The following is a 17,156-nucleotide window of genomic DNA, read 5'->3' on the forward strand; positions in this document are numbered from 1 at the left end:
TTGTTTATTTGTTTGAGGTTGTTTAAATTGCAACATGATCTCACGGCAAGTCATGTTATAGTCACGGAAAAATTGATGAATTTATTGGTGTCCATGGCACGAAATTCAGCTTTTTTCGTGCCTTGAGCACAAATGTCTTTTTTGTGTCACTTATCACGAATTTATATAGTTTTTCGTGTCCATGGCACGACTTTCTTTTCGTGTCATTTTATGTATTTTTTAATCACTGTCGCTTGGGGTTAGATTTGGGGTTTGGGTTAGGATTTATTGGTTTCTACATGTTTTTCTTCCGCTTTTATAACTATTTTTGACTGAAGTTGGGGTTAGGATGTCTAAAAGTGTAACAGAAGTGATTCTAACCCCAAACCCAAGTGACAATGGTGGGAAAATAGGAAAAAGCAATGAGAATAAATGTATGAACATGTATAAATTAATCAAAGTTTTCCCCCAAGTGACAATGGTAAGAAAATAGAATAAAAACAATGATAATAAATTAATGAACACGAATAAATTAATCACATTTTTCGTGACTATAACATGACTTTTCGTGAGATCAGTAAATTCATGTTTCACCAATACGAGTTTGTGCTTGGGGAGCACCTACCGGCAAACAAGGGTACTGCAATACTATGAGAATGTGAATTCTTAGTCTATATTTCTATTACAATAATAGCTCAGCCAAAATATTAATTAGCTTTGGTCTCTGCCCGTGATTTCAAGTTTTTTGTTTATTCATATTTAAATCAAGAAGAGGTTAAAACCAAAATGTTTTAAGTAAGGCCATTATCGCAGTAACCTAAACAGAATTGGGCTCCATTTATTCATATTTTGTGAGACAATAAACATGCATCTTTCCTCTGTACTCACTCTGTCTACATAGGAAAATGACTTTATGGGAGGAGGAGGTTTGTGAGTTGGCGGTGCACTGTGAAAACACAAATCACATACACAAACAGTTTAATCAATCAAGATAATCAATACAAGAGTACACATTAAAGGGGACATTTCACAAGACTTTTTTAAGATGTCAAATAAATCTTTGGTGTCCCCAGAGTATGTAAGTGAAGTTTAAGTTCAAAATACCATATAGATAATTTATTATAACGTTAAAATTGCCACTTTGTAGGTGTGAGGAAAAATGTGCAGTTTTGGGGTGTGTCCTTTAAAATGCAAATGAGCTGATCTCTGCAGTAAATGGCAGTGGCGTGGTTGAATAGTGCAGATTAAGGGGCGATATTATCCCCTTATGACATCACAAGGGGAGCAAAATTACAATTACCTATTTTTTCACATGCTTGCAGAGAATGGTTTACCAAAACTAAGTTACTGGGTTGATCTTTTTCACATTTTCTAGGTTGATTGAACCACTATAAACCCAATTATAGCACCTTAACATGGAAAAAGTCAGATTTTTATGGAATGTCTCCCTTTAAATGGTCACTCATAGGTAATGTCTTACTAAACCTGGTACCAAACAAGGTTAAAATAGTTTCATATACTACAATGGTAGAAAAATATTAAAGCACTCACTCTTTGTTTTTCCTCTGGCGTTTACGAACCAGCACTACAATAGTTGCAATGATGGCAAGCAGGATGATTACAGCAAGTATTGCACCAATAATACTTCCTGTGGCAGAACCTTTATGTGGCTGTGGAAGATCTGGGAATAGAGAGAAAAGATACAGAGAGTGAGTTTGACTTTTAAAATGTTTTTAAAGGGTCATATAAAAAACTGAATTTTGAAATATATACAACAATTGATGTTATACTGTATTGCAAACTTTTTTTCATTTAATTTATTTTAGGACCATTCATTGAAGCTATGTTGCAAACTCGCATCATTTTAAACTCTCCATATACAAAACAGCTCATGAACTACATTAACACAAGCCAATTTGTTGCTTATTTCACATGCAAACATGTTAGTCAGTTACTGTACAACAAACTACATAGTACTTAAGGGTTAGATATTGTAGAGAATGAGAATAGTCATGAATCTATCAATGATCTAAAGTTATATGTTGTCTGGTGCATGAAACCTTGACTAACAATATAAAAGTTAAAAATGACAATAAAGAAACCTTAACATTTGCTACACCTCAAATGATAAACAATGCATTACAGTCATAAATAAATAAAAAAATGCAAAAAAAGTAAATTCAGTGTTACATAAACTTTATGCAGCATTTCTGAAGATTCTGGCTTTAAATAGAAGTATCCAGTACACATTTCAAAGATTTGGGACATGTAACACCCACACTTAGATCAAAGTGTTTCACATAACCTACTTGTTGGTTATTAATATACAACATATTTTTTTCCACTGTACTGCAAAACATCTATCTCAGCTTTAAGCACCTCCTGAATCTTACTGTACTGTAATCTTGTAAGTCCTGCTACATTTTTTTTTTTAGAAAAATCATATTCCACAAACATAAAGTCGTGCAAAATAGGCCTACTACTGAACCAATACTGAATTTTCTCTTTTAGGTCTAAGCGGAAATATGCTTGCTTTCTATGCAAGCATATTTCAAAAATCAAGGGTTTTTCCTCCTAGGACTTTTTCCTCCTGTCTAAAAAACCCGGGAGGTTTTCAACCCATAGGGAGTCAGCTGACTTTGGCTTAACTTAGCACCCCCTTCTATACATTACATTATTAATATGCTCGCCAGTACGGTTTGATCTTAGCCGCTGTATGTTCCTTATGTTGTCCATTGATTTTTCTATTTTCTCCTGAATTTATTAATGAAATGCTGCCTTTAAAACAATTAAACAATTGTGAAAAGCGCTATATTAATAAAAATTGGATTGAAAAAATGTAATTGAATATCCGTGTTTATCAGCAGACAGCCTGTATACTGTATGGTGGGTTAGAGAGATGCAAGCTTGGCATCAGACATCTCATTTATGTTTTTTTTGTCCATTAGAATGCAGCAATATATAACAACAGTGTACAAAAGCACTTAGGATGGACACTAATGAATATAACTATTACAAAATATAATTCAAAATTATATATTATTATATCCAAAGCAACTTACAATGCATTCAAGCTGTAAAATTTATCAGCATGTACATTCCCTGGGTTTCGAACCCATGACCTTGGCATTGCTAGTGCTATGCACTAAAAGCAAAATAAAAAATCATGCAATACATTAAGTATACATTAGATGGTGCTAGAACCCAGGTCAATGTAAAATGCCATATCAACCATCATGCATTCAAGACACAGATGCTCTGATGTCACCACCATAAAAGTGCAGTGAATACCTTGAAAATATATCTGCTTTCTCAAATCACTCAAATTACATTGCAGGTGTTATGCTGACAGGCAAGGATAAAGTCTGGCTTAAAGCCGAAGACCTGCTTTGGCGACTTTCCACAGTAGATGTCAACATGAGGATTTTTGTGCACTGGTAAGAGTATGGCCTGACAAATAGAGAGAGAAAGAGAATAAGAAAGAGGAAAGTGCAATGATAAAAGGAACCAAGATAGCATCGGCCATCCAGACAGACTGGTTTACAAGGACAGAAGCCATAATTCTCTTGAAGTGGGAGGAATTGAAAGGAAAGCCAGGTTTTCGGATGAAGGGATGTGTGCATGTCACGTCTCACTGAATATCTGCCTTGTCAATCACGTGTCGTTTTTTCACTCCTTTCGTCTCGCACTGTCAATCTGCCTCGCGTTTCCCAAACAAGCACTCTTTCCTCCCTCGCTCGCTCGCTCAACTGGGAAAGGTTGAAATTTCTAAGCGAATGACATAGCAGGTAACTCCTAGTCCTATCATTAAACAAACATGCTCATATGACTGCATTACACACTTGTCATAAAAATAGCACACAGGTCAGACAAAGTGCGCACACAATGACACAAACAGAATGAGCTCATGAAAATGGACAAACGGTCAGAAAGCTGATTCTTTGACACCTTTAGCATCATACTTTAAACACAGATTGATGAAGAGAGAGAATATGAGGTGTATAAAGGAATTGAAGGTCACTGCAGACAGAGGCAGAATATGGGAAGTGTGTGCGTGTGCGTGTGTGTGTATTGTGAAGCAATGGCTCAAGAAAGCGCACTAGCGTAAAAAACTCAATCAATCATCATTGTGACATCTCAGTTTATAAAAACTCCAGTTCGCAGCCCTGAGTCCCAGACAGAACATTCATGAGACTTTGTTTACTGACACTGGAGGACACAGATATTGCAGGGCAGTAACTTTAAAAAGTTGCAGGTTCGCCGTGTCATGTTGAAGGAATAGTTCACCCTAAATCTAAAATTCTGTCAGCATTTTTTCCACATGTCCTTGAGAAACTTAAGACTTTGTTTTCCCCACAAAAGTTTAGCAGAAGAATGTAAAAGAAGATAAGGACGGGGCAGAAAGACAAAAGCACTATTAAAGGGGACATTTCACAAGACTTTTTTAAGATGTCAAATAAATCTTTGAAGAGTACATATGTGAAGTTTTAGGTCAAAATATCATATAGATAATTTATTTTAGCATGTTAAAATTGCCACTTGGTAGGTGTGAGAAAAAATTTGCCGTTTTTGGGCGTGTCATTTTAAATGCAAATGAGCTGATCTCTGCACTAAATGGCAGTGGCGTAGGTTGAATAGTGCAGATTAAGGGGCAATATTATCCCCTTATGACATCACAAGGGGAGCAAAATGACAATTATCTATTTTTTTCACATGCTTGCAGAGAATGATTTACCAAAACTAAGTTACTAGGTTGTTCGTATTCTAGGTTGATAAAGCACTGGGGACACAATTATAGCACTTAAACATGGAAAAGTCAGATTTTCATGGTATGTGTGTGAATGTGACTTGTATGCTGAGACATACAATAACTTTGTGCGGACAACAGAATGATATTCCAGTCTTTATTCACTGATACTAAAACCCTCAAATCTCATTCATCGCTCACACATATTCAACTATTCCATTTAATTTTCTTTATATAGTGCTTTTCACAATTGTTCATTATTCTAAAGCAGCTTCACTTGAAATAGAAACAAAAATTTGTCTTTTCATTGGCATAATGCGTTTGCAATGTCATAAAAGTAAGTACACAGTTGCTTTTTCTTTTTGGATGAATTGTTCTTTTAAAGCCATAATATGTAAACTGTTTGTTATAAAATATCCAAAACTACTTGGACAGTGTGATGTATTTAATGCAGTTGTGTTCTTATCCCAAACGTTCCCAAGAATTTGTAAATCCAGAGAAATTGTCCAGAGACTATTTTAAATAATGGCTTGTGGCCCTTTGACATTGTCGCCTAGCAATAAAGTAATATCTGTGCTATCCTTGGATATCCGCTTTAGAAACTACGGCAACATGTGTGGACAACAGTGGTGGCTGGTGACTTTTCTTCCGAGGGGAGCAAACTCAAAATATGTGTTTGTTGCGTCATGTGAACCATGTGCATCATGCAGCATTTCAAAATAAGTGCCTGATGCACATGTGTCTAAAACAGTGGTCTTCACAATTTTTTTCATGAGAGCCACACGCACATGACACGCCAAATACATATTTTAAAATGACGAACAACACACATGTGCCTTACAGCTAATTCATTACAATGGCATAAAATAATTCAATTCAATTTTATTTATATAGCGCTTTTCACAATTGGTGATTGTTTCAATGCAGCTTTACATTAATAGAAGCAGTGAAAAGCACAGAAAATCGACAGATAGCACCACATAATACATGATAGCACAAGCAGATAAATTTGCTGCGGCTATGAATCAACATTATAAGCGAGCAGATTACTAATGTAACGTATAGAAAAGGGTGCTAAGTTAAGCCCAAGAAGGCTGCCTCCTCTGGTTGAAAAACCCCCTAGGAGAAAAAAACCCTGACTTTTTAACCAGGGAAGTTAAAAAAAGTCCTAGGAGGGAAAAACCCTTGGGAGATATATATATATATATATATATATATATATATATATATATATATATATATATATATATATATATATATATATATATATATATATATATACATTGAAACGGATAAGGAGATTAAGCGGGTTCTGCCGGTGGTCGTTGGTCAGGCATCAGCTGGGCATCACGTTGAAGGATAGCCAGTAGATCAGAGGTGTGCCGACTTTCACATTTACCGGAAATATACTGCACATATGTAAACGAGTAAGGAGAGATTAAACGGGTTCTGCCGGTGGTCGTTGGTAAAATAATGTGATCAAAGTACTAATAAAAAAATAATCTGTGAACATAATTAGCGAACTCCATACATCTCTGAATGGCGATCTTCATTCAAAACGTCATAAAGCTTCGCCTTTGTATTTTTTTAAATTGTGACCTCTAGTGGTAAATTCTACATATTATTCCTTTTAAAGCAACACTATGTAGTTTTTTTACCTTTAAATAATGTCCCTAAAATTATTTCAGTGATAGAACAACTTTTAACTGGACAAATTGTACTGTTGCTGCAACCTGAGCAGCCTCCTAGCTGCTACAAGCACACTCTGAAAGTGGCGGTGGAGGGTAGAGCACACAGCCCCGCCCCTCCCCCTGCCTGCAGAAGAGTGTCTGATACCAGGCACTGTTGTGCTTTTCAACCACATGGGGGAGCTGTAAGTCATTTTTACATGGAAACTACATAGTGTTGCTTTAATATCAAATGTAAATAATTAATTAACAACATAACAGCAAAATGTTTCCCTGACATCACCACATATACACAAGGACCTAGTTTCCATACACCCACCCGGTATACTGTAATTATGCTAGCTTTCTCTCAAATTTTAAGATAGAATTACCGTTTTGACAAACATTTGAAAACAAAATGTACTTTCCTGTTTGTCAAAACCGGTTTTGAAACAAACATCCATCGTTTTGTTTACCTTTCTCGGTGGCATCTGCGCTAAGTGCAGGGTAAATGAAACTAAAAGCATTTCGAAAGCTCTTGGGCTCAATAAACCACAGTAATTCGGTTATGGTGATTAGCATCGGGTCACGTGACCCATCTCTGCCACCGCAATCCTATTTCACACATTGTGTCTAAAGTGGCAGGTTGATGGGATTAATTTGTTGAATAAACAATTTAAGGTGAATTATGAATGTGTCAATGTGAAAAGACATACGCAATTAGAGGGATTAGGGCCATTGACATGATGCCCTGTCAAAGCCAGACTACAAATAGATTTAGTGCCTGCAAGTATGCGTTTGCAGAAGAAAAGTGGAGACTCCTGATCCACGCTTTAATGGTGTTAGATTATAAGCATCTATTCTGACAGAGTGGGATTTGACATCTGAGCAAATCTCCCATGAGACACTGCATCCCGGTGACTTACAGTAAAAGAGAGAGCGAGATCAAAGATGGATGATCTGACACTAAAAACTTAAAGACAAATGTTTTATCCCACCTCACATCACATCTATTGCCCCACACACACGGCGGATACAGTACAACCTCATGTAAAATCCCTGGAAACTGCCTCAGGTGGTTGAATGAGAGGGAATGCATCATCATGGACCATTTTTAAAAGGGGCACTACCTGGCCCACTTTGTGCAATACATTACAGTTTGGTAAAATGAAATGTGTTAGCTTGGTGGTACAGTTTTTGTTTAGCATGCAAGATGATCTGGGTTAAAAACCCAACCTAAGAGTTAACCACGTACAGTATGCCATGCAGATAAACTCACCCTATCGCTCTTTGTGCTGACAGTGCGACACAAGTGTGCGTATGTGTGTGTATCTTCATTCATCACATTGACCGAGCACTAATCACAGCTGAAGTCCAAACTCAACCCATGCATTTAAACTGTCTGAGGATTAAACTGATGTCAGTGACACCGTGTCTGTGTTTGTGCATGAGCTCAGTGTGTATGTGTGTGCGTGTCTCTCTGGGTATGCAGTGAGGTTTCTGCCACTGAGTGTTAAGGCGGTCGACAGTAGCCACGGGAGGAGGCCAGATCTGAATCTCCAAGGTCACGGGTCCTTTAACACCCACAGCTCTGAGTATCTGCTGATGTCACGCGTGGTTTTTCAAAATTTCCTCCGAACACTTTTCACACACACACAAACACTATGATGGACTCACAACAGCAGTAATTGCAAAACACAACTGCATAACTTTTTCAACATGTTTATACTTTAAAGCAGTTTGCAACTGTGCACAGATATGTCCAAAATGTATGAATAGCTTTCTGAAATTGAGCATGTGCCCAAAGGAAGGTTTAAGCTTTGTTTTATCCCCAAACTCACACACAAGCACACATTGCTATTCATAAATATTAAAAATAGCTCTCGCCAGTGGCCTTTCTAGTCATCAATTATTTTTAAACTTGTGATCTCGCATAGCCTTATCTCTTTTTCATAAACACACACACACACAGACGCGCATATGTAAACTGCTAATTAGTGTTAAGGAAACACCACACATTCCGCTTTTCCCAAGTTTTCTCTCAGTCATCAAGATTATATTTAAACGTGTCATGTCTCATGCCTTCTCTATCCCATAAACACCTTTAGTCAGACATCAAGCATTAAATGGCAACCACCATACATTCCCTCGGTGCTCTCTCCATCATTAAGACTGTGACAAAGCTCCTAACAAATCTCTGAGAAAAGCATGTTCATCATGTTTTCAGTAACGCTGCAGATATAAAAAGCTGTGTTTCATCTCATTCGTCTGCTTTCCTAACATTATTCCTCCAGTCTAACTGCTTCCTTCTTTCTCAACGGTTTCAGTGCTATCATTTCAGCTTTCGAGCCTTTAATTAGTTTATTTGGACGGTCTGATGTCTGTTTATAGCGTTCTATTATGTGAATAATACATTTCATTATGTGTCAGTCAGTATATAAATTATTCATTTTTCATTACAAACTGTATTAGCAACATAATTTGAAAAATGTCATGATAAAAACATGAATAACTTAGTATTTGAGTGTCAGGAGTGTCCCATGTGCTGGAGTTGCATATACAATGCAGCAGGGATGACGTGTTTTTGTAGGCAAAACCTGGAAGTGAGTTAGCATTCCGGTTCCATTGTTCCAAAAGAAATGGGTTTTTTGAATGGGGTATTGGTTAAACGCTTTAAATATGATAAGATATTGGGTTAATGCAAGCCCAAGATATTTTCAGGGTTTATTCTATGACGTAAAACACAGCGATAATATCCCACAGGTGATCTTTTAAAGATTTCAGTGTTTTTAAAAGGTGTTAACATGTTGCTAGATGGGACTGAGGTTGTCAAGAACTTGTCATCACGCACAAAGATCTTAAAAACAATAAAACATGGGCACTAATCCCCATAGACATTATATACAGCGGGGAAAATAAATATTTCACTTAGAAATCCCCTTACTGATAAAAATGCTGATGTGTCATTCGATGCGGGCTATCGACACAAAATTTCCACCAGATGTAGCCGTCAAGCCAAATATTGAATTTATACAAAGAAATCAGAAGAACATTTAAGTGTACAAGTTGAGTCATAATAAATAAAGTGAAATGACACAGGGAATAAGTATAGCCGGTTTCAGCAGTAACAACATAAACAAGCGGCTGTCGCGGTCCGCACGTAACTTCCGGTAAACTCCGCTAATAATAAATAACCACAAAGTACTTTAAACGTAGTTTATTTATATAACAAGCAAAAAAACAACACATAGATTACCTTGGAAACCAAAACATTTGTTATTTTCGACGAGGCATTTGTTCAAGAGATCAGTTTAGCAACTAGTCAGACCATTAAAAAAAACTAAACCGGAAGTAAAGTTTGCATCCAGACGTGTATCACGTGCGTCCGATGAAACCGTCTATTGAACACATGAAGAGAAAAAGGTGCAAGACAGGAGATCACTTGAAATCTGTCAGTAATAATTCAAGTTTTTTTTTACCATTTATAATATTATGTCATCATAACTAACGTTACTTACATGTGAAAATCCGATAAAAATTCGGGGAGTTATTATCATTGTAGTTGAGGATACACCTTCCTCAATAGAAATAAATGCAGGGGCGCATTGGGGACCTTTCCAAGATGGCGGCCGTGCTGATATGGCAGCTCCAATAGGCAGGGTCAATCTATAAGGCGTTTACGAATATTGTCTATGCTATTCCCAGCAAAGATTCATTCACAGATTTGTCGGAAGCTTGGTGGTAGTAACGTTGGAGTCAAGCGACCATGGTGTAGTTGGCTTATACTGTAGCCTTAAGGTTGTGGAGATTATCTTGTTGGACAAAATGTGTAAGTGTTATATGAGATTATTTTTTGCAATAATCCAAAAATCTTGAAAAATTAATTGGCTTTTTAGGAAGGGAACCAGTGTCTTGCTAAGATCTGGGTTGACCTACAAAAATATGTCATCCCTGTGGCACTTTATTGCATGAGTTTATGCAATGTGTATGCAAAACCTTATTGATTAAAAAAGTGCTTTTGTTTTAATAGAAGGAAATCTCACCAACCTAACATGGTCAACTTCAAAAATGTGTATGTGTTTCATTAGCGACCTATATATTAAAATATTGAAATCTTGAAACTTCAGTGTGGATTGAGTCTGAATCAGTCTAAATATTCTCACAAATATTTGTTACTTCCTCTCAAGCTCTAAGTTAATGTATTTTGCCAAGGGCAGGTAATGTGTTAACCTTTCTAACCTCTATGCACTGTATAACACACACAGGATGTCATTTAGTGGAGCACACTCATTTAGATTTCCATGCATTAGCATTTAGCAATGGCTGCTGGGCAGCAGCACCGTGATTGCTTGTGTTTAGAGATGCAGATATATTACAGCTCTGAAGTTTAGGGCACCTGCCCGTGGCCCAAACAGCCTTTTGACTGAACCAACCAGCTCCTGATTACTGGGCCATTACCCCAATTACGCAGCCTCATACAGCCACAGGGGCCCGATCTCTGCGCGGGAGTATGCGATATGTGTTCACCGATGTGTGTGTATTTGTTTACCTGTATGTTAGCTGGAAGTTATTCAGCTTCATTAGTGAGCGCTCATGCTTGCCACAGATGTAATTGCTGTGTTTTCCAGCCGCTACATTCCAAACTTTTCCCGACACAACAGTATCACCCAGTGTGAACACACCCATACACAACTCAAATATTCCAAAAATCCTCAAATCCCACAACCGCACACCCCACACGTCCATGAATATCTGAGATCCTACGCAGCATCGGCCAAACAAATAACTTTCGCTGTCTAACCCGAAGCCTGCATAAGCTGTATCTGAAATGGGCCCAAACCTTTAATTACACACTGGATCAAAAGTATTTCATGTAACTGAGGATGTGTGACCTAGCCAGTGAATCTGTAGCTTTATTCTGCACCACAACACCCACTCTATTATCGGCTGCGAAAATAACTGAGCAGGGAGAGACGAGACAATAGTGATCATTATATCTGTCCATGTTGTCCTTTTCTACCCTAGGTGCTGGGAACGGGTGGTGGGTGTAATTTTTGTAGGTAATGTCCATGCTGCATTGATTAATGTTATGCTCCGCTCTTGCCTCCATCTGTTTATTTACTTGTATTCTCTCTTTCTCAAACACACACACACACACACACACACACACACACACACACACACACACACACACACACACACACACACACACACACTCTCAATCTTTCTCTTATTCATTATTTGGTATGATTTTTCATCAAGGCACTGGCCCTGCACCGGTAAACACTTTGCTATATTATAAATGTAATATCTACAATATTATGTATATTATATATATGTGAGATACACATATGAGAGAAGGTCATTGTGGAAAGCTTGTCACATAAGACTGTGTTTGAAGAACCAGCCGAGTTTTCACACATAATGTAGATTACAGAATTGTGGATGCACACATGTTAAAAACAATTAAAGGCGAAAAATTACCCCAAGATTTACTCATAATTACACAATTTTCTTTTTCCAAATGAACGCAATCGCTGTTATGTTAGAAAATGTCCTTGCTCCAAGCTTTATAATGATAGTGAACAGGGACCAGGAAACAACTTCTACTTTTGTAGCCAAAAAGTGCATCCATCCTTCACAGATGTAGTCAACACGGCTTCAGAGGGATAATAAAGGCCTTCTGTGGGCAACCGATGTGATTTGTTTATTTAAAACTTTATGAACCATAATTACTAGCTTATGGTGCATTAGCACAACCTACTGTGTTGCAGTGGCTTCTATAATTTTTGACAAAACTAGCGTTAGGTGATGAAAGTGAGTTAGGTGGCTATAATGCCTCTTAACGTTGGTGCTACCCGCCCATTGACTGTAAAAAAAGATGGATGACGCGATGTCGCCTCCCTTCATTGGGTGCGTTCCACTCCAGTTTTAGACACGCACTCGCGAACTTCCCTAAACACTTTCCCTCGGGGGAATCCGTGTCGCCATTTTGAAGTGCGTTCCACTTTGTCAAGTGGACGAGGGAAGTTTGTATGGACAGACCCTTGCTGACCGAGGGAGCGAGTCTACTTCATATGTACTCTTCAGGCAACTCCATATCCCACAATGCATAACGATTGTGATGTCACTTCAGCAACTCACGCTTTGCATATGGAGATGGCGGTCTCCACTTTCCATGTGATCAAGGGCTTAGGGCGATCCATTTGAAACCACTTCAAGTGTTCCAGCAGTAGTGGGCACTCGTACAACGTAAGCAATGATGTACATCCGAGTGAACGAGACTGAGGGAAGTTAGCGAGGGAAGGTCATAAAAAAACGAACTGGAACGCAGGGATTGTAATGAATTGAAGCTAAAAATGTCCGACCATGGTCGCTGCCATGTTACTTAAAAACGTCAGTTTGGAGCCAAGGTATGCGCAGAAGGAATCGTCCATGGAGCCAGAGGCGGAGCCAGAGGCGGAGCCAGAGGCGGAACCGCGGTATCAAACTTACGCCCAAACATTGGCGCGACCAATTCAACAACGCCAATCATAACGACACGCCCCGTTTCTATAACATTAAATTACTAGCTAAAATGAAACATATCACAAAAATGAACACTTGATCATATATCAGCGTGATAACATCTACTTGAAAGGACCAAAAACATCTTTCGAAAACTTTTATTTGGAAGTGTAAATATTTTTTTATTTCCCATTCGTTTGAATGGAGAGGGCGGGGTTAATGACTTGTACTGCAGCCAGCCACCAGGGGGTGATCAAAGAGCCAGCAGCTTCACTTTTCAAGACTTATGAGGCACACCCGTACCCGCCATTAAATGAAGAAGCTCTGTGAATCCACCTCGGCTGATACGGTAAGCTACGGTAAGGTAATTATAGTTTGTAAAGTTTTAAATATGGATTTTTTTTACAAAATCTTATCGATTAAACTCAGAAGTCCTTTATAAACTCACTGGAGCCGTGTGGATAGTTTCTATAGTTAAAGGGCACCTATATAGTCCCATTCACGATTTTACATTTCCTTTGGTGGGTAAGTGTGTACTAGTACTTACTTAACAATATGCAAAAGGTACATACCCCAGAGTAAACAATGGAATGAGTTATCATCTCCAATGTAAATCTCTTTTCTTGGACTACAACAAACACACGGATTGTAGGCAACAGTTTACTTCCTGGAATTGGTGATGTAGACAAGACCGACATTATCATAATTCCTCCCGCTTCAGACTCAGCCTGTAAATTAACTCCTGTTAGCATTGCATTGTGACCGAATCTTTCAAACATGGTAAGGAGCGTCACATTTTTGGCTGACGTCAGAGGCATTCAGGCCAATCACAATGTGCTAATTAGCTGGCCAATCAGGGACACAGTGCTTTTCAAATCGATGAGTTTTGTACAAAATTTGTGCATTTCAGGAATCTGGAGCTACAAAAATGTATGGTATGTGAAAAATAAAGTGCTTTTTAACCATAAACCACGCAAACATATTGTATTATACCAAATACACAAAATAACGTTTTTTTATCAATGAAATAGGTGCTCTTTAAAGTGGGTTTGCTAAAAGTAATGAATGTGTCAGAAAACCATGGTTACTTAATCTTCGTAAGGGTAAGAATATTGCATAAACTTAGATAAACTCAATTAAGCAGTCTTTTGATCTGATACATTTGATGTTTCAACTCGAGGCATTTATCACAAACTAAATTTGCTATGGATTCCAGCATGGCTTTCATGGTCCAATTTTCGTTAGTATTCAAAATTTGCCTCACTAAGACAAATACCATCACAACCTCAGTAACTTAACTCAAAACATAAATCAAAACCTGATCTAACGTCATAAAATCCGCTATCCATTAAATTTAACGAGGCCTCTATAGCTATAAATGCAATGCGATAAAGGCCTTGACGTTTCATAAATCAAAAACATATATAATCAGATCATATCGTATTATAAACCTGCACGCATAAAACCATTTGAAGCATTTTATAAAACAATTGACCATCGCACCACACTGTACCCTTCTGTCATGGCTGCTATGGAGACAGAAGGGTGGATCTTGCAGTGTAGCGCCATGGCAACCGTCTCCTGGGTGATTTGAAAGTGTCAGCGGATGAAGAGTAATCAATACGCAGTGTTAAGAAAAGTACCAGTGATGAGATGTATAAGAGGGATGAATCAAAGCTGTCCTGATGGTACTGACACTGGCAGAAGCATTGAATCACGTCCAGTTCACAAAGAGTTTGTTTCGGTTTACATTTAATAAGGAGACAAATCAGTGTGGTTTACTACCCAATGTACAGTACATACAACTGTTGTTTTTTGCTGTTTGTAAGCCTGCACCACCCTATGCAAGCCTGAGCAAAAGGTTGTAGGATCAAATCCTGCAATGGATGATCTGTTTTAATTGAAAAACGAATGGGTGGTTTCCCGGACAGGGCTTATCCTAGTCCAAGACTAAAATGCATGTTTGCGCACCCTTTATTTAAAAACACCTTGCACTGACATATTTTAACATACATCAGTACCACTGTTTTGTCTCAAGATACACGCCAGTAGTGTTTTTTGTAAGGTTTGTTTGTAAAAACGACTTAAATAACCAAGGCATAGTCCTGGATTAATCTAACCCCCTGTCAGGGAAATCGCCCCTAAGTGTTCATGCTGCCTTAAAATTTTTAGTTAATTTAACTCAACATTTTTACACAACTTTTTAAAATGAACAAATATCTTTAAAATTTTAAGGCAGCACAAACACTTACTTTTTCAAGTTAAAACAACAAATATTTTTTTACATTGCACCTTACTTACATTATTCTGAATATAATTTAGCATTAGTGATGCAAACATATATACACTGTAAAAAATGTCTGTAGAAATTACAGTATTAATGGGTATTACTGGCAACTAGCTGCCAGTAACTTACTGTAGATTTTACATTTATGTTATTTACTGGCAACATTTTGTTCAAAGTTAAATAAACATGAAACATTTTTTGACTTTATCTTCTACAGTAAGTTACTGGCAACCAGCTGCAAAATTACAGCAAATTTTTTAGAGTGTAACATTAAAGGTGCAATGTGTAACTTTTAGAAGGATCTCTTGACAGAAATGCAATATAATATACATTAGTAATGGTCGCTTTTGAATCACTGCTTTATGAGGCTTTGAAACGTTTACGAATTTTTGTTCCGAATCATTGGTTCGGAGCGTGTTTCAAAACTGGCCAAGTCACGAGATTTTAGCAAACAATGCTTCATTACGTCATAACTGTTTCGGAACGTTTAGAAAATAAGGCAGGTGTCGCCAGTGTGTGTGGTGTTTCGAACGCTTTGAAAAACTGAATCAATTTTCTACGCAATTGGTTCAATTGATTCAAAGCTTCAAAAAGCTTTGTTTCTCCCATCACTAATATACATAACTATATTATTAATTGTGTATAAAGACCTTAAATAATGAACTGTATTGTTTTTATTACCTTAGAATGAGTCATTTTTATCTCCACACACCTTGGGTCCCATTACATGGAAGTCTTCATCATGTTTTTCTACAGTAGCCCTAAACAGACAAACTACAGAGCGTGTCAGACGATGACATGTTTGTCCTGTGGCAGCTACTGTAGCTTCTCATTGCGTTTTGTAATTGAGGTAGGTTGCAACTTGCAATCTCACCACTAGAAGCCGCTAAAACCCCATACTGTGCTTTTAATATTACTATAAGCTTTTAAATAACTCCAGACAATACTCTGGGTGAAAAAGTTGCTCTCAAACGAAAGCAGTTTGAGAAAAGAAAAATGATTTTTTCAATGTTCGTTCTGATATTGGCTCAATTTGCTGAGACATTTGTTAAATGAAAACAGGTCTCAGTGAATCAAAACAATTTCAGACTAAATGTGTATCACTGGCTGGGAATCACTGAGTAAAATGACAAATTACTGAACTACACTCGGAGGACAAATAACAAGTAAAATTGACATTTCTGAGTTTCAATTCTTTCATCAGCAGGACAGCACCGAGATGTGTTTTGGCCGATCTGTTAAGTATGCTGTCCCCCAGCTCTTGTCAGCAGACGCTGTCAGAGTTGTCATAGCTGATTAAAAACGGCTGCGAAGGCGTTCGAGACGCTGACCCGTCCTGACATCTAAGTGTTAGAAAAACAGCTTATATGTTTATTTTAGATTAAATTGCATTATAGGTTCGAGAATGGCTGGCAGTAGTAATTTTTGGAAATGTCAGGTCCACTGCTGCTATGGGGGCCTAATGACTAATGTTCCTTCGACTGGCCTACAAACAGCTCCCCTGGTCTATGTCTCACCACAAAAATAATTTGAGAGGTATGAGGAAACAGGCCATCTAATACAAAGCATTGTAATAGTTTGACCACACCTCCTGCAAGCTACCGGCTCGTGTAGCTTTTAGTAAACGCGATAGCCGGAGGCAAAACCCTGTGCCACAGGTGATCTCTGATAACCATCTGTGCTGTATTGACTGTGAGGTGGAGACAAAATGATGACTCAATACGTAAGCCATACTCTTATGTCTGAGATCAGAGACAAAAGCATATTGTTTGCTAATGTATCTTATCTTTTTGTTGTATCTGTGCAGGGCCCCAATAGATAATAGAAAGAGCTACAAAGAAAAATGTGTTAAATTTCTCATTTAGAGAGGCAGGAACGCCGTACTACCGAAACTTAAATCCTATAGCCACCTGGCTAGTTTTATACAAAGCGCACAATACAAGCTGGTATTTCCTGTCCTAGGGCTCTT

The 17,156-nt window shown here is 37.8% G+C and overlaps 1 protein-coding gene across 1 annotated transcript in view; it reads right to left on the bottom strand.

Annotated features, from left to right (window-relative positions):
• The window catches only part of LOC129447900 (nectin-2), a 77,286-nt gene that overhangs the window by 2,129 nt on the left and 58,001 nt on the right, over positions 1–17,156 (bottom strand). Inside the window, exons 7-8 of the mRNA XM_073872053.1 lie at positions 1,531–1,660; positions 868–925 (exon numbers count right to left, since the gene is read on the bottom strand). Of these exons, the coding sequence (XP_073728154.1) occupies positions 868–925; positions 1,531–1,660 (188 nt within the window). The remainder of the gene's footprint in view (positions 1–867; positions 926–1,530; positions 1,661–17,156) is intronic.

The sequence above is a fragment of the Misgurnus anguillicaudatus genome, chromosome 10, assembly GCF_027580225.2.
Source record: "Misgurnus anguillicaudatus chromosome 10, ASM2758022v2, whole genome shotgun sequence".
NCBI lineage: Eukaryota > Metazoa > Chordata > Actinopteri > Cypriniformes > Cobitidae > Misgurnus > Misgurnus anguillicaudatus.